Source organism: Hyla sarda, chromosome 4, assembly GCF_029499605.1.
Source record: "Hyla sarda isolate aHylSar1 chromosome 4, aHylSar1.hap1, whole genome shotgun sequence".
Lineage (NCBI taxonomy): Eukaryota > Metazoa > Chordata > Amphibia > Anura > Hylidae > Hyla > Hyla sarda.
The window spans coordinates 263,147,354-263,171,182 of record NC_079192.1 but is presented as its reverse complement, the minus strand read 5'-3'; the positions used below and the strand labels follow the sequence as shown (position 1 = coordinate 263,171,182).

General features: G+C 44.5%; 1 protein-coding gene across 2 annotated transcripts in view; it reads right to left on the bottom strand.

The window, feature by feature from the left end:
• Window positions 1–263: 263 nt before the first annotated feature.
• Window positions 264–23,829, bottom strand: part of BBS10 (Bardet-Biedl syndrome 10) — a 39,404-nt gene continuing 15,838 nt past the window's right edge. For both annotated transcript variants that reach the window (XM_056574080.1, XM_056574081.1), the window contains 2 exons: window positions 6,822–7,024; window positions 264–3,931 (listed from right to left, as the gene is read on the bottom strand). In XM_056574080.1, the coding sequence (XP_056430055.1) occupies window positions 2,131–3,931; window positions 6,822–7,024 (2,004 nt within the window). In that variant the 3' untranslated portion in view covers window positions 264–2,130. The remainder of the gene's footprint in view (window positions 3,932–6,821; window positions 7,025–23,829) is intronic.

The following is a 23,829-nucleotide window of genomic DNA, read 5'->3' as shown; positions in this document are numbered from 1 at the left end:
TTTTTTAGCTAAAACCAGTAGTTGAAACGACAGAGAAAAACTATAATGAAAAGATTTGCACCTTTTTCTATGCTTTGGACCCACACCTAGTTGGCTATAAATACTGACTGAATTAGTGTATGCCCATCCAGCTGCAATACAGAGCCAGGCTCCAGCTGCGAAGTATAGGATTGTAGATAACTCGGATTTCACTAGTTTATTTGGTACACAGTGTAGGTGTGAAGTCCCCAAAAGGGACTGAGAAATAATGATGTAGAATAAAGTTTGTGTTTCACAAAAGGTTTTATTAAGAAAATATTTTAGTTTACAAAAACATATAATGCAGAAGAATTCCCCACACAGGGCGCGAAATATAATTTGCTTCACACTATATAAGTAAGATTTTTTTTTTTTTATCAAACTTGTACAAAATGTGATGTATTGCTACAAAAATACAGTTTAAAAGAAAGTAAAAATATAAAAAAAAAAAAACTTTCTCCAGTTACTGAAGTGGTGTAAATATTCCTTCATTATAGTATAGTCTGTTTGTTATTTTTCATGTAGTAAGTAAGAGGTTATGTTAAAGGGCAAAAAACGTATACCTATTCATAATCCTAGCCATTACACATAATGCAGCAAAATAACACTAATTAACTCATCAATGCCATTTCAGGAAATAAAGCAGCAAAGTGACATCTTCTACTTCTCTTCATGTCTTCAGTATGGCTGCTTCACTAGACACCAGATAATCTCTTCAGGAGACTGGAAAAGCTGGGGGAGTACTGTGTACTGCTTGTCTCTTAGCTTTCCCGGTCTCCTAAAAACCATATCTATCAGCCATACTGGAACTCTTCAGGACACTTGCAAAGCAGGGAGGCACACATACTGTGTGCCACACACCTTTTCCAGTTTCCTGAAGCTCCAGAAGTGATGGGATGCCTGTCCTTGCTGCACTCCTCTCGGCACCTGCCTGCTAAACAATTAAATAATACTTTATCATGACGTTGGTCCAGCACCAGGATGTTTAAAACTCCCAGGCAATCTCCATAGCCAGAGAGTAACGCATTCAGGAGATGTACTGGAAGTTTTATAGACTTGCATGGGACTTCCAATACATATCCTGATTGTATTATTCTCGAGCTGTGGAGATTGCTACAAGTTTCAAACACCCTGCCACTGGACCATTGTCACAGTAAAGTATGATTTAACTGTCCAGGTTCTGCTGTTTTACTCTTGGCCTGTGGTGATTGTCCATAATGGGACAACCCTAAACTCTCTACTACACTATATTTATATTTTGTAAGCTGTTTGGAAGTTCTGCTGGTACATACATCTACACACATATATTTGGAGGGCTTCTTCCATTTAATCATCATTGTGCAGAGATTAGGAAAGTTTGTATTCAGGACTTAGATATTAAACCAGCATCCTGCTTCCAAAGAGGTATCATGTTCACCATATATGAAGGTGGGTATCCAATGCTGACCTTGGGAGGTAGGGTTCCTTAAAAACAAATATAGTGGATTTCCTTAAGATAAGAAAGTATAGAGTTTATTTTAAAAAGTGCATATTAATAAAAGAAAACAATTTCACGATATATGAATTTATTTTGTAAATGTATAAAATAAATAAAATAAGACATATATGGTATTTTCGTAATCGGAGCAATAAAGTTAACAAACTTCAAAGCATAGTGAACCCCAGAAGAAAAAAAAAAAAACAACAAGAACAAATCCAGAAGCATTGATTTACCTTTCAGGCACAACATGGAATATCTAGAGGAGGCAGACAAGTTCAGCTTGCATACACACAGTCCAGGCTTTGTCTCCTGCATAGCACTAGCTAAGCCCCGCCCCATTTACTATATTCCATTTTAGTCTCTCTGTTGCTAAATATAGAATTCCTCTAACAACACATGGCAGGGAAGTAAGACACCTAGTGGCCTGGACTTTAGGGCTTTTTTTTCTGGGGTATGGAGTTGTTTTTGGTAAATTGACTTACAAATATGTTGTATGGAAGTTGTTTGAAACAGTGACAATTTAAAATGAAAAACGGGGGTAAGCGATGACAATCTATTGAGATGGTTGATATTTCGTAATTTTATTTGTGTACTAAAACCTAAAATGCCTAAACTAGGACTATTGATAAGGATCAGTGATCTCCCACAAATGTGTCTTCATCAGTTTCTTCACTCTCAGTGATTTGACTCTTTTTAACACGAACAATCAAGTTTATGGTCACAAGCTGACTAATGCATTGGAGCACAGAAGCTAACAATTGGTACTTACAGGAAACAGGTTCAAGACCTGTCTCTGCTATGTTCAGTGAATCTATGTGTTTCATTCTTTTGTTACATAGTAAATGATATTGTGAGAAGAGACTCTTTCCTGACTTAGCTTTGTAGATTTGCTTTGGAATACATAAAAGAGCATTTCCAAACACTGTACATATAGATGCTAGTTCTGCATTCTGGCATGTCTCTGCAAACTCGTGGAGATAATCTTTCAGCAAAAGTTCAAAAACTCCAGCCCCGGGAAATACTAGGCCAACATTTGCAGATGAAATACCACCTGATGGTTCCTGAAGATGTTTTCTTTTCACTTCACTTAAACACATACTGCCTGTGTCTCCACATCTATAGGATGGACTTAAACTAGCTAAATGTTGTCCCGAAGCCCAGGGGGAGGCCTTCTCTTCTGAGCGTTTGAGGTGCATATGGACGGCTTGGTCATTATTTTCTAGATGGCACTCAAAGCCGCCTGAGTCATTCTGGCACCCTTCACAAGTTACACTTTGTTCTGTGGGCACAATTCTATCTGGAAAATAACTGTCTACATAATTTGTTGGCTGTCCACAAATAGAATGAAGTGGTTGAAATAACTGTGTTAGCATTTTAAAAGCACCATGAAAGGAGGAAACAAGTTGCTCAGTCAAACCTTTCACAGGACCACACAACACAAGGCTGTGCGGCTTGAAGGTCGATGAACTCTGCAGAACAAGATGCACATACTTTTTGCAACCAACCACAATGGGTTTGCAACTTGCTGCTAAAAAGGTTTCAATCAAAAGAATATCAACTAAAGGTCCAGACACTGGGGATACTCCAACAGCCATACAAAGAAGGTCAATCTCCTCGGATGGTAAACAATCTACTATAGATATTCCATTTAGTTTTGCACAATAAAGTACAGTTTCATGTTGTTTCACACTTGAAAATATAATCTTGATTTCTTTTTTTTGCAGTTGTTTTAGAATACGTTCAGTTCTCTGTCTTAGGTATAGCCGGGACTGCTGTAGTTGACTATGCGATGAGACAACAAACCCTATGTCTGTTTCAGAAAGACACTGGTTAATCTGCTCTGTCACAATAAGCGCTCTTACTTCCCCCTCTGCTGGACAGTACACAGAAAATGTGCGATGAAGTATTAGGCCGGGTAATATCCTGGAATTATCTATTGGGAGTCCTGGAACTTCTGTATGCAGCTCAGAGAAATATTTGCTCATTAGACTGATCACACTGGAAATGTCACTACTGCACATAAAGCAGCTATAAAGGTATTCACAGGCAAGGCTACTGATGAAATCTTGGATGTTACATCCAAGTCTTCCACTGAAATACGTGTCTAATGTTTGCTGTATAGATGTTCGGCACAACGTTATATTTCCTTCTATATTTGAAAATACTGTGAGAAAGTATGGACTCAGGTGCTGTACTATAATGGGATCCAGAATTCTACTTTGGAAGGTCAATAGCATATTGCTTAATCTTTTTAATGCATGACCTTGCCTTTGATATTGGTTCTTCGCTGTTGCCTTCCCAGATAAAGGCAGACCTTCATTTTTATCAGCTGTTGCCTGGAGCTCTCTTAGGACAGCACATATGAGAAGAACAAAGGATTTCACACCATCGCCAGTAATACTGTAATGCCTGGAGGCAGAGTTCACGATCATTCTAGAGAAAATCAAAATCATACAGATTATTAACGTCAACAGTAGATTATTTATTTATGTACTTAGTCTATAAAAGCTATCACGATTAACCTCATTTTAAAGCTTTCTGGTTATCACTTTGTCAATTATTTTTTCTACATACAGTATACAATGCATTCGAAAAGTTTTTAGACCCCCTTCACTTTTTTCACAATTTGTTATGTTGTGGCCCCCCCCTCCCCCCCCCCCCCCATTATGACAAAGTGAAAACAAAAAATGTGAGAAAGTAAGAACTAAAATTTCACATGGATATGTGAAAGTATTCAGACCCTTTATTATGATGCTTGAAATTTAGCTCTGGAGTCTCCTATTTCTCTTTATCATCTCTGAGATGTGTGTACACCTTGATTGGAGTCACCTGTGATACATTCAGGTGATTGGACAAGATATGGAAGCACACCCATGTCTATATAAGATCTCACAGCTGACAATGTTTATCAGAGCAAAAACCAAGACATGAGGTGGGAAAGAAGTGTCTGTAGAGCTCAGAGACAGGATTGTGTAGTGGCACAGGCCTGGATAAGGGAACAAACAACAATTCTGCTGCTGTGAAAGTTTTCAGGAGCATAGTGGCCTCAATCATTTCTTAAATGGAAGAAGTTTGGAACAACCAGGACTCTTCCTTGAGCTGTCCGCCCCACCAAAGTAATCAAGGGAGAAGGGACATGGTAAGAGAGGTGGCCAATAACACAATAGTAACTCACGCTTTCAGAAGGTCAACTATCACCACAGCAGTCCACCAATCTGGGCTTCATGGCAGAGTGGCCAAAGAGAAGCCTCTCCTCAGAAAAAGATGCATGATAGCCATTCTGGAGTTTGCAAAAACTCAGACTGAACTGGACTCAGAATGAAACCAAAATTAAACTTTCTAGCCTTAATTCTAAGCATCATGTTTGAAGGAAACCAGGCACTGCTCATGCTCATCACCTGTCCAATACCCTCCCAACAACAAAACATTGTGGTGAAAGCATCATGCTGTGTGGGTGTTTTTTTTTTTTTAGCAGCTGGGACAGAAAGGCTAGTAAGGATTGAGGGAAAGCTGAATGGAGTAAAGGAAAGAGATATTCTTAATAGAAACCTGACCCAGATTGCTCTGTACCTCACATAGTGTGAACGGTTTAACCTTCCAACAAGATAATGGCTAAGGGACAACTCTGTGAATGCCCTTTAGTGGCCCAGCCAGAGCCCGGACTTGAACCCAGTCAGACATCTCTGGAGAGACCTGAAAATAGCTGTCCACTAACCGTCCCCATCCAACCTGACAGAGCTTTAAAGAGTACCTGTCATCAAACAATATTTTCTAAACTATTTTCCCTAACTACTCCTAACACCCATTAAAAAAATTTCAGAGCTTTAAAAATCTCTGTATCATACTTTTCTCCTTGCTCACATTGTGTGAGCTCCCAGCAGGAGAAAGTGGGCGTTCCCCAGCAGGCGTGATATCACTGATGCCTGCGAGAGCTGTGCATCACCATGCACTTCCTGAGTTTGGTTTCCTGCCAGGCCTATAGAAGACCAAACTAACTGTTTGACTTGCACAGGGAACAGAACAGAGCCAGTAGCCATTTTTTTCAACATTAAAAACACAAAAAGGTTGAGAATTTTAACAGCAAGTAAATAGCAAAGTGTCTTATAATTACATAAGGAACAATATATTAAAGGGGTACTACCGTGCTGACAACTTATCCCCTATCTAAAGGATAGGGGATAAGTTGCCTGATCGCGCGGGGTCCCGCCGCTGGGGACTCCTGCGATCTTGCACGCAGCACCGCGCTGTCATCAGGCCCCAGAGCGAATATCGCTCCGGGTCTGATAACTGGCGATCACGGGGCCGGAGTATGGTGACGTCACGGCTCCGCCCCCATGTGACATCACGCTCCGCCCCCTCAATGTAAGTCTATGGCAGGGGGCGAGACAGCTGTCTTGCCGCTGCCATAGACTTGCATTGAGGGGGCAGAGCGTGATGGCACATGGGGGCGGAGCTGTGACGTCACAATCACTGGCCCCATCATTAGACCCGGAGCGGATGTTCGCTCTGGGGCCTGATGAGAGCTGGGGGCTGCGTGCGAGATTGCGGGGTCCCAAGCGGCAGGACCCCGCGCGATCAGGCAACTTATCCCCTATCCTTTAGATAGGGGATAAGTTGTCAGCACGGTAGTACCCCTTTAAAGGTTTAGTTTGGTGACAGGTACTCTTTAAAGAATTTGCAGAGTTGAATGTCAGAAAATCCCCAAATCCAGGTAAACCTTGCAGCATCATACCAAAGAAGATTGGAGGCAGTTATCAATGCCAAAGGTGCTTCAGCTAAGTAACATGTTGACATCTGGTTTTACCTAGTCATTATGGGTATTGAATGCAGAATGATGTGGAGGAAACTTTTAGTTATAGCTCAAAGCTGCAACATCATACAATGTGAAATATGTGAAAGTGCATAAAAACTATCCAAACGCACAGTATAATATAATGGTGGAGATTTATCAAGCTTTCTTATAGTTAAGTTCTTATAGTTCTATAGCCAAAGAATTGCTGTTCCGAATTCAAACATTTTTTGGAATATCTACATCCCAGTTTTTATAGCCCCAAAAAACTTTGTGAGAACATAGTAGTGCCTCACAGTATCTCGCAGCAATGAAAGTGATTTTTTAAGTATACAACATGGAGGAGATTTATGAAAATCTATGCAGAGGAAACATTGACCATGAACATTTCCATGGCAACCAATCAGATTGTTTATTTTATTCTCTAGAGGCCTTGCTAGAAAATGAAAGAATCGATCTGATTGGTAGCTGTAGGCAACTGCTCCACTTTTTTTCTGCACAGATTTTGATAAATCTCCCCGTGTGTCTGAGTACCTTGCAATGGGGTGATCCAATAAAAGGCTCTCCAGTATTCTTCTTCCATCTTTGGTAATGAGAAGATCCCCTGTGGATTTAATAAATAAAACTTGTCCTCCTTCAAGGCCAAAGCAGCCGCGAAGAATATTCTCCAGTGCTTCTGCCACTTGCAGGATTTTACCAATGTCTAGATGTTCTGTTTGTCTTGGCATTTGTGCTACCTATTAAAAAAAGAAATGTAGCCAATTGAAGCAAGATCATTTAATTAGGATATTCTACATAAATAAATAGTAACATTACAGTTTATCAAAGGAGAGGATTGGGAGTTTAACACTTAACTGGAGAAACAACTTATACATGCAACTATTGCATTATATGCACAAATAGGCCATAAACCATCACTACATGTAAAATGTACTGTAATGCTGAAGTTAGTTACTAACAGTTATTTTATTTCTGCTGTTCCCCATTGTTCATACAGGTTATGATCTGCACTATTGCTGCACCGTCCTTTAGTGCAGTACCCTGTACATAAATGGCTGTACATAGAGAAACATGTGACATACACATCACTGTGTCCTCCATAGGAATACACTGCACACTGAAAACTAGCACAGGCGCAGAGGCCACCAGTGGAACACCATGCGAGGTCCATGTGCAGCCACAGGATCACTGTCAAAACTGCACTGAAAGACAGGGCAGAAGGAGGGGGGTAAAGTAGAATAAAGTAACCATAAGTTATTAAGTTAACTTAAGTTAGATACATTACCGTAATTTGGTTAGAAAGTGACCAACATTGATCAATTGTTATTCTCTAGATAGGAACATAGTTAGTACGGTTGAAAAAAGACATACGTCCATCAAGTTCAAGCAGGGAATTGAAGGGTAGGGGTGTGGCGCGATATTGGGGAAGGGATGGGATTTTATATTTCTTCATAAGCATTAATGTTATTTTGTTCCAGGAATGTATCTAACCCTGTTTTAAAGCTGTTAAATTTTCCTGCTTTGACCAGTTCCTGAGGTAGACTGTTCCATAAGTTAACAGTTCATATGGTAAAGAAGACGTGTTGCCCCTTGAGACTAAACCTTTTCTTCTCCAGACGGAGGGAGTGCCCCCTCGTCCTTTTGGGGGGGGGGGGGTTTAACCTGGAACAGTTTTTCTCCATATTTTTTGTATGGGCCATTAATATACTTATATACATTTATCATATCTCCCCTTAACCCCTCAAGGACTGAGCCCTTTTTCACCTTAAGGACTTGGCCATTTTTTGCAATTCTGACCACTATCACTTTAAACATTAATAACTCTGGAATGCTTTTAGTTATCATTCTGATTCCGAGATTGTTTTTTCGTGACATATTCTACTTTAACATAGTGGTAAAATGTTGTGGTAACTTGCATCCTTTCTTGGTGAAAAGTTCCAAAATTTGATGAAAAATTTGAAAATGTTGCATTTTTCTAACTTTGAAGCTCTCTGCTTGTAAGGAAAATGGATATTCCAAATAATTTGTTTTTTTATTCACATTTCCAATATGTCTACTTTATGTTTGCATCATAAAATTGACGTGTTTTTACTTTTGGAAGACACCAGAGGGCTTCAAAGTTCAACAGCAATTTTCCAATTTTTCACAAAATTTTGAAACTCGCTTTTTTTCAAGGACCAGTTCAGGTTTGAAGTGGATTTGAAGGGTCTTCATATTAGAAATACCCCACAAATTACCCCATTATAAAAACTGCACCCCCCAAAGTATTCAAAATGACATTCAGTCAGCGTTTTAACCCTTTAGGTGTTTCACAGGAATAGCAGCAAAGTGAAGGAGAAAATTCACAATCTTCCTTTTTTACACTCGCATGTTCTTGTAGACCCAATTTTTGAATTTTTGCAAGGGGTAGAAAGGAGAAAATTTTTACTTGTATTTGAAACCCAATTTTTATCGAGTAAGGACATACCTCATATGTCTATGTAAAGTGTTCGGCGGGCGCAGTAGAGGGCTCAGAAGGGAAGGAGCGACAAATGGTTTTTGGGGGGCATGTCACCTTTAGGAAGCCCCTATGGTGCCAGAACAGCAAAAAAATAAAAAAAAAAACACATGGCATACCATTTTGGAAACTAGACCCCTCGGGGAACATAACAAGGGATAAAGTGAACCTTAATACCCCACAGGGGTTTCACGACTTTTGCATATGTAAAAAAAATATATTTTTTTTTTCCTAAAAAGGGTAATAGCAGAAAATACCCCCCAAAATTTGAAGCCCAATTTCTCCCGATTCAGAAAACACCCCATGTGGGGGTGAAAAGTGCTCTGCTGGCGCACTACAGGTCTCAGAAGAGAAGGAGTCACATTTGGCTTTTTGAAAGCAAATCTTGCTCTGGGGGCATGCCGCATTTAGGAAGCCCCTATGGTGCCAGAACAGCAAAAAAACTCCACATGGCATACTATTTTGAAAACTAGACCCCTCGGGGAACGTAACAAGGGGTTAAGTGAACCTTAATACTCCACAGGTGTTTCACGACTTTTGCATATGTAAAAAAAAAAATTTTTTTTTTTTACCTAAAATGCTTCTTTTCCCAAAAATTTTACATTTTTAAAAAGGGTAAAAGCAGAAAATACCCCCCAAAATTTGTAACACGATTTCTCCCGAGTACGGCGATACCCCATATGTGGCCCTAAACTGTTGCCTTGAAATACCACAGGGCTCCAAAGTGAGAGCGCCATGTGCATTTGACGCCTAAATTAGGGATTGCATAGGGGTGGACATAGGGGTATTCTATGCCAGTGATTCCCAAACAGGGTGCCTCCAGCTGTTGTATAGCTCCCAGCATGCCTGGACAGTCAGTGGCTGTCTGGTAATACTGGGAGTAGTTGTTTTGCAACAGCTGGAGGCTCCGTTTTGGAAACCGCGGAGTACCAGACGTTTTTCATTTTTATTGGGGAGGGGAGGGTGGCTGTGTAGGGGAATGTGTATATGTAGTGTTTTTTACTTTTTATTTTTTTTGTGTTAGTGTAGTGTATTGTTTTTTTAGGGTACAGTCGCACGGGCGGGGGTTCACAGTAGTTTCTCGCTGGCAGTTTGAGCTGCGGCAGAAAATTTGCCGCCGCTCAAACTTGCAGCCGGATACTTACTGTAAACCTCCGCCCATGTGAGTGTACCCTGTACATTCACATTGGGGGGAGAAACATCCAGCGGTTGCAAAACTACAACTCCCAGCATGTATGGTCTATCAGTGCATGCTGGGAGTTGTAGTTTTGCAACAGCTGGAGGCACACTGATTGTGAAACACCGAGTTTTGTAACAAACTCAGTGTTTTGCAACCAGTGTGCCTTCAGTATTTTAGTTATGCAACAGCTGGAGACACACTGGTTTGCTACTTAGTGTTTCACAACCAGTGTGCCTTCAGCTGTTGCAAAACTACAACTCTCAGCAGTCACCGACAGCCAACAGGCATGCTGGGAGTTGTAGTTATGCAACCAGCAGATGCACCACTACAACTCCCAGCATGCACTTTAGCTGATTGTGCAAGCTTGGAGTTGTAGTTCTACAACAGCTGAAGGTACACTTTTCCATAGAAAAAATGTGCCTCCAGCTGTTGCAAAACTATAAGTCCCAGAATGCTCATAAGGAAATGCTGGGAGTTGTGGTGGTCTGGCTCCTGCTGTTGCATAACTACAGCTCCCAGCATGCCCTTTTTGCATGCTGGGAGCTGTTGCTAAGCAACAGCAGGAGGCTGTCACTCACCTCCTGCTGCTGCTCCGGGCACAGGTCAGTCCTGCCGCCGTCGCTCCTGGGGCCCCGATCCCAACATTGACGCCGGGGATCGGGGGGTCCACGTCCCGCACCCGCTCACGTGCTCTGGAAGAGGGGCGGAGCGGGTTGCGGGAGTGACACCCGCAGCAGGTGCCCTGATTGGTCGGCCGGTAAACCGGCCGACGAATCAGGGTGATCGTGAGGTGGCACCAGTGCCAAGAGACATAAATGTATGCTCTGGGGCCCTGGTACTCAACCCCTTTCTGTTTTTGCACTTTCGTTTTTTCCTAAAAATCATAACCCTTTCAATTTTGCACCTACAGACTCATATGATGTCTTTTTTATTTGGGTGCCGCCAATTCTACTTTGTAATGACATCAGTCATTTTACAAAAAAAATCTACGGTGAAAAAAAAAAAAAATTGTGCGACAAAAAAAAAAAAAATAAGCCATTTTGTAACTTTTGGGGGCATCCGTTTCTACACAGTACATTTTTTGGTAAAAATGACACCTTCTCTTTATTCTGTAGGTCCATATGGATAAAACCATACCCTACTTCTATAGGTTTGATTTTGTCTTACTTCTGCAAAAAAATCATAACTACATGCACGAAAATTAATACATGTAAAAATGTCCTCTTCTGACCCCTATAACTTTTTTTTATTTTTCCGCATACGGGGATGCATGAGGGCTCATTTTTTTTTTCAGTACTATTTTTGTTTTGATTGCACTTTTTGATCACTTTTTATTCATTTTTTTATGGTATGAAAAGTGACCAAAAATACACTATTTTGGATTTTGGAATTTTTTTTTACGTGTAAGCCATTAACTGTGTGGTTTAATTAACAATATATTTTTACAGTTCAGACATTTACGCATGCGGCGATACCACATATGTTTATATTTATTTACACAGTTTTTTTTTTTAAATGGGAAAAGGGGGGTGATTTAAACTTTAATTAGGGAAGGGGTTAAATCATCTTTATGGTTTTTTTTTTTTGTTGCAATGTTATAGCCCCCATAGGGGACTTTAACATGCATTACATTAATTGCCAACACTGATCAATAGCCATAGCATATTATTGATCAGTGTTTTCGGCGCTTGACTGCTCCTGCCTGGATATCAGCCTCCTCCCTACCGTACAGCTGATCGGGACACCGCGTTTTCACCACGTTGGTCCCGATCAACCCAACTGAGCTGCAACTTTCACTTTTGTCTGAAGGGTTAATACTAGGCATCACCACGATTGGTGATGTCTGGTATTAGCCATGGGTCCCGGCCATTGATAGCCGCCAGGACCGACCCGAGGTTATCGTGAGAGCCGACACAGGACGTTAAGGGGTTAAAGGGGTACTCCAGAGGAAAACATAATTTTTTTTTTTAAATCAACTGGTGCCAGAAAGTTAAACAGATTTATAAATTACTTCTATTTAAAAATCTTAATCCTTCCAGTACTTATAAGCTGCTGTATATTACAGAGTAAGTTCTTTTATTTTTGAATATATTTTCTGTCTGACCACAGTGTTCTCTGCTGACATCTCTGTCCATGTCAGGAAGGGTCTAGAGCAGGAGAGGTTTGCTATGCTATGGGGATTTGCTCCTGCTCTGGACAGTTCCTGACATGGACAGAGGTGTCAGCAGAGAGTACTGTGGTCAGACAGAAAAATTCTAAATGAAAAGAACTTCCTCTGTAGTAAACAGCTGCTAATAAGTACTGGAAGGATTAAGATTTTTAAATAGAAGTAATTTAGAAATCTTTAACTTTATGGCACCAGCGCCAGGCCAGTAATGGCAAACATCAGCAATCACACCATTAACCCTTCAGATGCTTTGATCAATACTGACCAAGGCATATGTGGCATTATTGGTAATTGGGGGAGGGGGAACTCATTAGGCCAATCGCAGCGGGTCCGATAAGTGAAGATGGCAGCCAGAACTAGCCGATTTTACTGCTCCTGTCCTGTGGGGACATTAAAATAAATATGAAGAAGTTGCCGCCCCTATAAAAATTTAAATGCCCCCTTTTTGCTAAGAAAAATAAATAAATAAAAAACAAACATATTTTGGTATGGCTGCATGTGTAAATGTCCAAACTATTCAGATAAAATATTAATTATCCTGTACGGTGAACAGTGTAAACGTTATAAAAATGAAAACATTTTTAAAAAAGGACCTAAATTGCTGCTTTTTGGTCACATCACATGAAAAATGAAATAAAAAGTTAGCAAAAAGTCACATGTACGCAAAAGTGGAAGAAATAAAAACTGCAGATCACGGCACAATAAATGAGCCCTCATACAGCCCCTTATTCGGAAAAATGAGAAAATTATAGGGGTCACATTAGGGCAATTTTAGACATACTAATTTTGTAAAAGTTTTTTTTTTTAAAGCAGTACAACAATAGTAAAGCATGTAAACATGGATATCATTTTAATTATATTGACCCACAGAATATAGAGAATATATCAGTTTTACCGTAAAGTGGAATGTGTAAAAGCTAAATCCTTCATAATTTACAAAATTGCGGTTTTCTTTTCAGTTTCCCCAGAAAAAATGTTTTGGGTTGTATCATACATTTTACGGTAAAACGATAGGTGTTATGCAAAAAACAAGCCCTCATATGGGTCTGTATTTAGAAAAATAAAAGTGTTTTGGCTTTTAGAAGGTGAGGAGCTTAAAACGAAAATGCTAAATTGAATCTGGCCTTTGTCCTTTAAAGAGGTACTCTGGGGAATTAAAGCCATAGCCCATGCTTTCCCACTCATCACCTATTTAATAGTCTAAATATCATTCATTAGCTATTTAGAGAAGTTTCCCTTCTTTGGTTGTCACTTATATACATGAAGCGAGGGAAAGCTGCCCCCACCCTCCTGAAAAACACAGGCCATGTGGTTTCTGCCCTGCACTAATGAGTCATGCTCTCTTTAGTGCTGAGAACTGGGAAATGTGTGCGGCCTCAGAGCAGGAGGGTGGGGGCTGGCAGAGCAAAGCTGCAATGATTGCTGGGAGATGAAGGTAAGAGGCGAGACGGATGACTAAGGGATGTTCACACTGAGGAATTCAAGAGGAATTTCCTCGAGTAATTCTGCTAGCTTTTTCAGCTTGAAATTATTCAGCAATTGATTTTCCATTCACTTCAATGTATTTTCCGCTTCTCAGTTCACATTGAGTACCGTATATACTCGAGTATAAGCCGAGTTTTTCAGCACGATTTTTCGTGCTGAAAACACCCCCCTCGGCTTATACTCGAGTGAACTCTCCACCCGCAGTGGTCTTCAACCTGCGGACCTCCAGATCCCACCCTAGGCTTATACTCGAGTCAATAACTTTTCCTGGGATTTTGGGTTGAAATTAGGGGCCTCGGCTTATACTCGGGTCGGCTTATACTCGAGTATATAAACTCTGCTCGCTGAATTCAGTTCCGCTTCAAGAAAGAACATGTTCATTCTTCAAGCGGAATCCGCAAGCAGAATTCAATAGGTTAAAATGGTTAAAAAATGGTTAAAAAAAAAAAAAATTCAGCTCGACGTGGAAATTCCGCTTAAATTCTGATTGATGGATAAAATGACAAAAGGGTACAATTTCCTGACCGAAATTATTCCTCTTGAATTCCTCAGTGTGAACATACCCAAAGAATATCAAGCAGTCAGAGAAGACAACATAGGCCACAGGAGCCATGCATATCAGGCAGAATGGTTTACAGGGAACCTATTCATGTAGTGGCTTTGGAGCTTTATATATAAATATCTCTATGTCTCTATCTATCTATCTATCTATCTATATATATATATATATATATATACACACACACACACACACTTTCCTGGAGTACCCCTTTAAATGGGCACTGTCAAATTCATAAACTTTTTATCTGTTATACCTCTTGGCAAAACATTAAAGGAAAACTGTCAGATATTTTATCCCGCACTATCCACTGTTACTGGTAGATTGTGTGGGAGACGCTGATTAAAGTGAGCCCTACCTTACCCAGATCCACCAGGCCGTTCGCCCACTGACATCAGCGCTGCTTATGAATATTCATCCCCCCTGCCTCCAGTTAGGAGCGGCGAAGAGAGGGAGAACTAGGAGGGAGGGGGGATGAATATTCATAAGCGGCGCTGACGTCAGTGCCAGTTAACCTGCAGAAGATTTGTAAATTACTTCTATAAAAAATCTAATCTATTCTATTTAAAATCTTGTGCTGGGTGGTATACCAGTTTATACTCAATCCCAAAAAATTTTTCCTGCACGATATGAATTTTCCCCATACCGCAATACCGGTTGAGTGAATTATCAGCCACCAGTGGCGTAGCTATAGAGGTCGCAGAGATCGCCATGGCGACCGGGCCCCTGCACCACGGGGGCCCGCAGGGCCCCCCTTGCCATATTTGCATGATGGTCGGCTGTCGCCATCATTACTAAGGGGTCAGCGCTGCTGCCAGACGGGAATGTCTGGCAGCAGCGCTGACCCCTTAGTAATGATGGCGACAGCCGACCATCATGCAAATATGGCAAGCAGCAGAGACCAGATAAGGGCAGGGCAAGGACAGCACAGCGCATATTGCCCTGACTGTCACCTCTGCCTTGCCCTGTTTTGTTAAAAAAAAAAAAAAAAGCAGCCCTGGCAGCTCTGCTCTCCACAGGGCCCCCTTCTCTGGTGGCGCTGGAGGGGTCCTCTCTCAGTCAGGTCCCCTGGCCCCATGTAAAGTCAGCCCGGGCAGGGACACTGCCGCTTTAGGAGCAGCAGACGTCGGAAGCACGCACCTGACGTCACGGTCCCTGCCCCGGCTGCGCAGGAGGAGGAAGACATCCCGCCGCCTACAGCTGCTGCATCTTTTCCGCAAGGTGAGGAGGTGGACGGGAGCTGAAGAGGGTCGGAGGGTCAGGGGTGAGAGTGGCTGTGCCGGGCGGGGCGGGGGGGGGAGCATTTGCTGGCTAGACAGGGGGTGGATGGGGGGTGGGGAGGGGAGTTTGTAAAGTACCATGGAGGAGGACAGAGAGGGGGGGGTTGTAGAGTAACATGGAGGAGGACAGAGAGGGGGGGGTTGTAAAGTAACATGAAGGAGGACAGAGAGGGGGGTTGTAAAGTAACATGGAGGACAGAGAGGGGGGGTTGTAAAGTAACATGGAGGAGGACAGAGAGGGGGGGTTGTAAAGCAGAGAGGGGGGGTTGTAAAGCAACATGGAGGAGGACAGAGAAGGGGGGGTTGTAAAGTAACATGGAGGAGGACAGAGGGGGGAGTTGTAAAATAACATGGAGGAGGACAGAGGGGGGGGGTTGTAAAGTAACATGGAGGAGGACAGAGAAGGGGGGGTTGTAAAGTAACATGGAGGAGGACAGAGGGGGGAGTTGTAAAATAACATGGAGGAGGACAGAGGGGGGGGGTTGTAAAGTAACATGGAGGAGGACAGGGGGGGTTTGTAAAGTAACATGGAGGAGGACAGGGGGGTTTGTAAAGTAACATGGAGGAGGACAGAGAGGGGGGGTTGTAAATTAACATGGAGGAGGACAGAGAAGGGGGGGGTTGTAAAGTAACATGGAGGAGGACAGAGGGGGGGTTGTGAAGTAACATGGAGGAGGACGACACAGAGGTGGGGTTGTAAAGTAACATGGAGGAGGACAGGGGGGGGTTGTAAAGTAACATGGAGGAGGACAGAGGGGGGGGGTTGTAAAGTAACATGGAGAAGGACAGAGGGGGGGTTGTAAAGTAAAATGGAGGAGGACGACAGAGGGGGGGGTTGTAAAGTAACATGGAGGAGGACAGAGGGGGGTGTAAAAGTAACATGGAGAAGGACAGAAGGGGGGGGGTTGCAAAGTAACATGGAGGAGGACAGAGGGGGGGGGGTTGGAAAAGGAGCATGGAGGAGGATAGGGGGGTCTCAAAACTAAAGGGTCTGGAGGAGCACTAAGGAGTCTGGGGGACTTAGTGCTTGTCCACACTGCGAACATTCTGCTGGCGGAATTCTGCTGAGTAAATCCGCTTGCAGCAGAGTCCTATTGTTTTCAATGGGATTCTGCTGCTCTGTGCATACTGTGGAGTCACTGCAGCGGAATTCTGCCGATGGAAATCTGCCCAAAGAATGAACATGTTTATTCTGCCAGATTGCGTTGCTAAGAGACGGTGCACATCCTGTGGTCCTAATGCTGATACCTTGGCGGCGCCTGCTGCAAGTGGACATTCTGCTGTGGACAATGTCTGCAGTGTGGACAAGCCCTTAGGGGTCTAAAGGAAGGGAAAGATGGGTCTAGGGGGACTTAGAGGGTCTTGTTCAAGGTTATGAAGTCTGGCGAGGTATATTTAAGGGGCACATTTTGTGATGGCAGGGTTATATTTAGGAGGCGGAGTGTGCGACATTGTTTTATTTAGGAGGCACAGTGTGAGGCAGGATAATATTTAGGGGGTGCAGTGTTTGACAGAGTTATAATAATTATTGTTGTCATACAGAGAAAGAGGATCGGCTGACAAAGTGAGGACCCACTAATTTCTGGACTCGGCAGAGGAAGATGTAGCAGGAAGAAGTCCTAGCTTCTGGGACAGAAGAAGACAAAAAGGAAAGGAAAGACAACAGAGAAGACGTCTCCTGTGAGTAAAATCATTGTTTAGTCTGTCTGTTTCCCATCATTGTTGTAGTCACTTTAAGATTTGCAGGGGTTATTGGGTAAACTGTACCCCAATCTGCGGCTCTCCAGCTGTTATAAAACTACAACTCCCATAATGTCTGAAGCTCTCCAGGCATGATGGGAGTTGTAGCTTTGCAACAGCTGAAAAGCCACTTGAACCAATGTGATTTTAAGGGGTATTCCAGGCAAAAACTTTTTTTTATATATCAACTGGCTCCGGAAAGTTAAACAGATTTGTAAATTACTTCTATTAAAAAATCTTAATTCTTCCAATAGTTATTAGCTTCTGAAGTTGAGTTGCTGTTTTCTGTCTAACTGCTTTCTGATTACTCACGTCCCAGAAGCTGTCCAGCTCCTATTGGGATATTTTCCCATCATGCACAGCTCCCGTAACGTGACATCATCATTGAGCAGTTAGACAGAAAACTTCAGAAGCTAATAACTATTGGAAGGATTAAGATTTTTTAATAGAAGTAATTTACAAATCTGTTGTAAATCTGATATATAAAAAAAAGTTTTTGCCTGGAATACCCTTTAAGACTATGCAGCCCATTTTATTTAGGTGGGGGTCCAACTGAGGGACCCCCAGCCAAAAGACTTGGGCTGCATAGTCTAATGTGCCCAGGCCTATTTTTGGTCCCAGTCCAGCCCTGCTTGCCACATTAAATGAGTGGAGAGGAGGAGGAGCAGGGCACACACGAGCCCCATCCAGGAACCCCTGCCCTTCCTCCTCTAGTGTGTTGTGTGCCCTGAACTTGAGAAGACAACTGACATGCCTCTTCGTCCAAACCACTATCCTGGCCAGCCTGCCGCAGCCGGAATGGCCACTTTATCCCTTAAAGGGAACCAATCAGAACATTTTAGTATATATAATGCTTGGCAATGTGTTATATCTCCTAAAATCATTATCCCCACAATCCCCGGGGGATGTTTGTGCCCCCAGGGATGGTAAAGATATTAAGTTGTTAAGTCCCCTGGGCGGGGACTTTCACTTAACAGCTCCGTTGGCTGCGGCCATGGCCCCGCCCCAACGGCTTGAATGACGTCTCGCGTCACTGGGGGGGGGCACAAATGTCCCACAGGGATGGTGTGGATAATGATTTTAGCATATATAACACATTGGCAAGCATTATATATGCTAAAATATGCTGACTGGTTCCCTTTAAGGACACGACATGCTTTAAAGCATGTCACTTCGCACTCCGTGACAGGCATTTAAGGCTCGGCTATAAAGGGAGCGCAGGAGCTTTAGGGTTAGTAGGGGGCCCAGGGAAATTTTTTGCACCAGGGCCCTGGGGTTTCTAGCTATGCCCCTGTCAGCCGCAGCACACTGTCCCCAACTAATCATATGTTACCCGCGGGCCCTGTTGTGCAAGCACTGCTTCTCTTTCCCCCCCATAAAATAATTATCAGCTGCTGCGCTGTAGTGTACTATCCTGTGCCAGGGCTGCAAAAATAAATAAAATAAGCTTTATCTCACCTTCCAACGTTCCCCGTTGCTCCGGAACCGGCCATGTCAGATAAATCTCCCCCATAATATCTCCCTTTGGGATACTTGGGGTATTAGCCATATAGACACATGCATATAATACAGTGTTGTAGTGTCCCCAGCTTCCTAACCATCATTATAAAGAAAAACACATATACAAATGGTGGCAGCCACAGCCTTTATTGACAGCAAAGATGGTAGAAAATAAGGTGTCCTGGACAGAACTGCAGGTAACAGTAGATACTGTCACGGATGTGGTTAGGGTGTTAGGGTTTATTTCTTCCTGAATGGCCTGAATAGTCTTTTACCCATGCGATGGTCCTCAGTCTGAATGATGACAGGATGATAATAATCCGACCATGCAGGACACACAAAGCTAAAATCATTAAAGATCTTGGGAGTTTTAGCTGTGATTTCCAATGGTTCTTCCAAAAGGTGCCCAGTTTCTTCAGCATTTGGGTAAATGATAGCAGGACCTGCCATCATGTATGCTGGTGGTATCATCCTTCTGGCTTCCACATCTTTCCAGTTAATGTCTTCAAAAAACTGATGTGTCCTGATGTTGCATGTAACTCCTAACCTCTGAAACTGGTCTTTACAAAGCAGTCCTCTTATGATGTTTACTGAGTCCGTAGTCACGAACCATGGGTAATATGGAAGCCGTTTAGTTAGCAGTTTATAGAGGATGACGCCAATGGAATAGTAGTCCACTCCTCTCCCATGTGCCTTGTTCTTTACAAGTTCTGGGGCTTCGTACCCTGGTGTACCTCTGGTCTTCCGGAAATCATCTCTCGCAGCAAGGCCAAAATCTGTTATTTTGATGTGGCCATCTTGGGTTAGAAGAATGTTTCCCGGTTTGAGGTCCCTATGGACAATGTCTTTACTGTGTAAGAACTGTATGCCACAAACCACCTCAGCTGTGATAAATTTTGCTGTTCCGACATCCAGAGGACTGCACCTTAGGATACAGTTATGCAGATCCCCTCTGTTGGCCACCTCCATAACATAGTAGACATAGCTTAGTGATTGGAAGGCTGCCAGTGTAACAATCCTACGGGCTCACCTGAGTTAGAGGACCGCTGGCTGGAGGTAGGAGTGGAGCCCAGTGGCAAGGACCGCAGGCAGGTAGTAAGTGCAGGAAGTCTGGCAGAGGCGTAGTCAGTAGGCAGGCGGTGGGTCAGGGCAGGCAGCAATAAGCGTGGTCAGACAATCCAGATGGCAACGGTGGTAGCAGTTCAGTAAGTAGGGACAAAGCAGAAGAGTAGTCGGTAGGCAATTCCTGGTCAGCAGTGGACTTCAGTAGTAGCAAGAGCAGCAGATGAGGAGAAGCTTGATCAAGGCTCAGGAGCTCAATAATCAGCAAGCTAGAGTGCACTTATATAGGGAAGTACCAGGTGTGGGGAATCAAGGGTGATGAGCAAGACTTAGTAAGACTAAGGTTACATAATAGGTTTCAGGAAGGAATGTCCAGAGAAGACGGTAGCCTAGTAAGCAGGGCTACTGCCTGGGATGTGGCTGGTCACGGGTTCAAATCCTGACAGTACTCCCCCCCTTCCAAAGTGACCTCCGGGCACCGCAGGGGCAGGCTTACCGGGGTGCCGTTGATGGAACTCTTTTACCAGTCTGGGGGCGTGGATATTTTCTTCTGGCTCCCAGGAGTTATCCTCGGGAGGGTAACCCTCCCACCCAATTAGGTATTGTAGTCTTCCCCTGTGGATCCTGGAGTCGAGGATCTTTGCGACCACGTATTCTTCTTCACCCTGTACCCTCACGGGTGGTGGAGGGGGCGAGTGGCGGCCTGTGAAGGTGTTCTCCACGTAGGGCTTGAGGAGTGAGCAATGGAAGACAGGGTGCACCCTAATGGAGTCCGGAAGGTCAATCCGGAACGTGACCTCGTTGATTTGTGCGATGATCCGGAAAGGACCCATGTATCTTTGGGCCAACTTTTTGGAGGGGACCTTCAATCTGAGGTTCCTGTGGACAGCCACACCTTGTCTCCCACATGGAAGCCCGGGGTGGGTTTGCGACGTCTGTCTGCTCCCTGTTTAAAACGCCTCTGGGCGAGCTGGAGGTTGTCTATAATGTTCTTTTGTGCCTCCTGTAGGGTTGTTACGCGTTCGGCCACTGCTGGGAGGGTGGAGGCGACGGGCAGGTGGGGAATGAATACCGGGTGCGAGCCTGTGTTAGCAAAGAAGGGGCTGTGCTTGGTTGAGCTGTGCTCAGCATTGTTGTAGGCGAACTCGGCCGTGGGGAGATGGTCAAGCCAGTCATCCTGCAGGTGGGAGCTGAAACAGCGTAGGTACTGCTCTAGGGTCTGATTAGTTCTCTCAGTCTGCCCGTTTGACTGAGGGTGGAAAGCGGAGGACAGGTTTACTTTAACTCCGAGTGCCAGGCAGAAGTTCTTCCAGAACTTTGAGGCAAATTGTACGCCTCGGTCAGAGACCACTTCGTCCGGGATCCCATGCAGCCTGAAGACCTCTCTGAGAATTAGATCGGCCGTCTGTTTGGCGGTGGGTATGCCTTTGTAGGGAATGAAATGGGCCATCTTGGTGAGACGGTCGACCACGACCAGGATGGTGTTCATCCCTTTTGAAGGAGGAAGGTCTACCACAAAGTCCATGGAGATCGAGCCCCAGGGGCGGGAGGGAATAGGGAGGGGTTGTAACAGACCCAAGGGAGAGGAACGAGGAGTCTTATTGCGGGCACAGACCGCGCATGAGGAGATGTACCTCTTGATGTCCTCCTTGTATGTTGGCCACCAGAAGGAGCGGGAGAGAAGCTCCTGGGTCTTTCTTGTGCCAAAATGGCCGGCCAGCTTGGAGTCATGGTTGAGTTTGAGCACTTCGAGCCGTGCGATTTCTGGTACATATAGTTGTAGGTCCTGATGAAACCAATGGCCGTTCTTAAACGTAAGGCTGATATTCCCTGTGGGGTGGGCGAGGAAGGGGTCATTTTCATATCCTTCTTTGATTGTGCCCAGGAGTTCTTTAGAATAGGTGGCCCCTACGACCCTTCTCTCGGGTAAGATGTTATCTTGGCCCTTGTTACTCTGTGAGGGCTCGGAAAACATTCTGGAGAGGGCGTCAGCCTTGCCGTTTTTTGATCCGGGACGATAGGTGATGAGAAAGTTGAAGCGGGAAAAGAATAGGCTCCATCTGGCCTGTCTGGCCGAGAGTCTCTTAGCGCTGCGGATGAACTCGAGGTTCTTGTGGTCAGTTAGTACGATTATGGGGTTGGTGGCTCCCTCCAGCAGGTGTCTCCACTCGGAGAAGGCATCCTTGATCGCCAATAATTCTTTGTTCCCAATGTCATAGTTCTTCTCGGAGGGGGACATCTGGCGGGAGAAAAATGCACATGGGTGTAATAGCATTCTCTCCCCTGTCCGTTGTGACAAAACTGCTCCCACCGCAGAGTCTGATGCATCCACTTCGACTGTAAATGGGAGCTCGGGGTTCGGGTGGATTAAGATTGGGGCAGAAGTGAAGAGGAGTTTCAGCTTGGTGAAGGCCTCCTGGGCCTCGGGTGTCCAGGAGAAGGGGACTGCCTTCTTGGTGAGTTGGGTGATTGGTGCTATGACCTTGGAGAAGTTCCGGATAAACTTCCGATAGAAGTTGGCAAAGCCAATGAATCTTTGTATCTCCTTCTCGTTTTTCGGAACGGGCCAGTTCATTACAGCTTGGACCTTCCCAGGGTCCATACTTATGCCCTCTGGGGAGATGATGTATCCGAGGAACTGAGTGGTGGTTCGCTCAAACTCGCATTTCTCTAGCTTGATGTAGAGAGAGTTCTGTCTGAGTCTCTGCAGTACCCTGCAGACGTGTTCGCGGTGCTGCTCGAGGTCTTCAGAGAAGATCAAGATGTCGTCCAGGTAAACGACTACAAACAGATCCAGCATGTCCCTGAGGACGTCGTTAATGAAGTGCTGGAATGTGGCGGGAGCATTGCAGAGTCCGAAAGGCATGACCAGGTACTCGAAATGACCATAGCGTGTCCGGAAAGCTGTCTTCCATTCGTCCCCAGGGCGGATTCGGACGAGGTTGTAGGCCCCTCGAAGGTCGAGTTTAGTGAAGATCTTCGCTGCCCGGAGTCTCTCAAGAAGTTCTGAAATCAGTGGGAGCGGGTACCGATTTTTTACGGTTATGTCGTTAAGCTTTCTGTAGTCTATGCAGGGACGCAGGGAGGAGTCTTTTTTCTCTACGAAGAAAAAGGGGGCTCCCGCAGGGGAGGTGGAGGGCCGGATGAACCCCTTCCTCAGGTCCTCGTCCAGGTACTCTTTCAGAGCCTTGAGTTCAGGCTCTGAGAGGGAGTAGATACTGCAAAAGGGTATTTCGGCCCCGGGCAACAGTTCTATAGGGCAGTCGTAGGGTCGGTGTGGTGGCAGCTTGTCTGCGTTTTTCTTTTCGCAGACATCCTGGAACTCGCGGTATTGAGGGGGTAGCAGATCCTTGACCGATAGTTTTGAGATGTTGGTGTCTTCGGGTGGAAGGACGGGTTTGTGGGAGCAATTTAGCGAGCAGAACTCGGACGGGAATCGTATGCAGCGGGTTTCCCAGTCCACCGAGGGGTTGTGGGTGGCCAACCATGGGATGCCCAAGATCACTGGGAACTTCAGGGAGGCGATCAGAGAGAATTGGATCTTTTCACAGTGATCTGGTTCTATGAGGAGTTGTAGTTCAGTGGTCTCGTGAGTGGCCGGCCCCGAGGAGAGTGGGGATCCGTCAACGGTTTCCAGGTCAACGGGGGCTGCCTTGATTGTCAGTGGAATGTTTTTTTCGCGGGCGAAGGTTAAATCCATGAAGTTGCCTCCCGCCCCGGAGTCTAACATCGCTGAACAGGAAAGTTGTCGCCCCTCAATGTCGATGAGGATGGGGACGATGAAGTGGGATCCATGAGCCGCCGTGTTGTTATTTTCGGGGGCTGCAGGCGGAGTTGGAGTCTGTAATCGCTCCTTTAGCTCCGTGACGGCAATAGTCTTTCGGATCTTATGAGGACATTTGATGGCAAAATGACCTGGCTCCCCACAGTAGAGGCAGAGGTTTTCGGCCAGCCTTCTCTCCTTCTCAGCTGTGGATAGAGACCTACGTAGAGCTTCGACCTGCATAGGTTCAGTTACTGACTGGGGGTCGCGCTGGGTGGTGGAAGAGAAGGAGTAAGTGGGTCTGTGGTC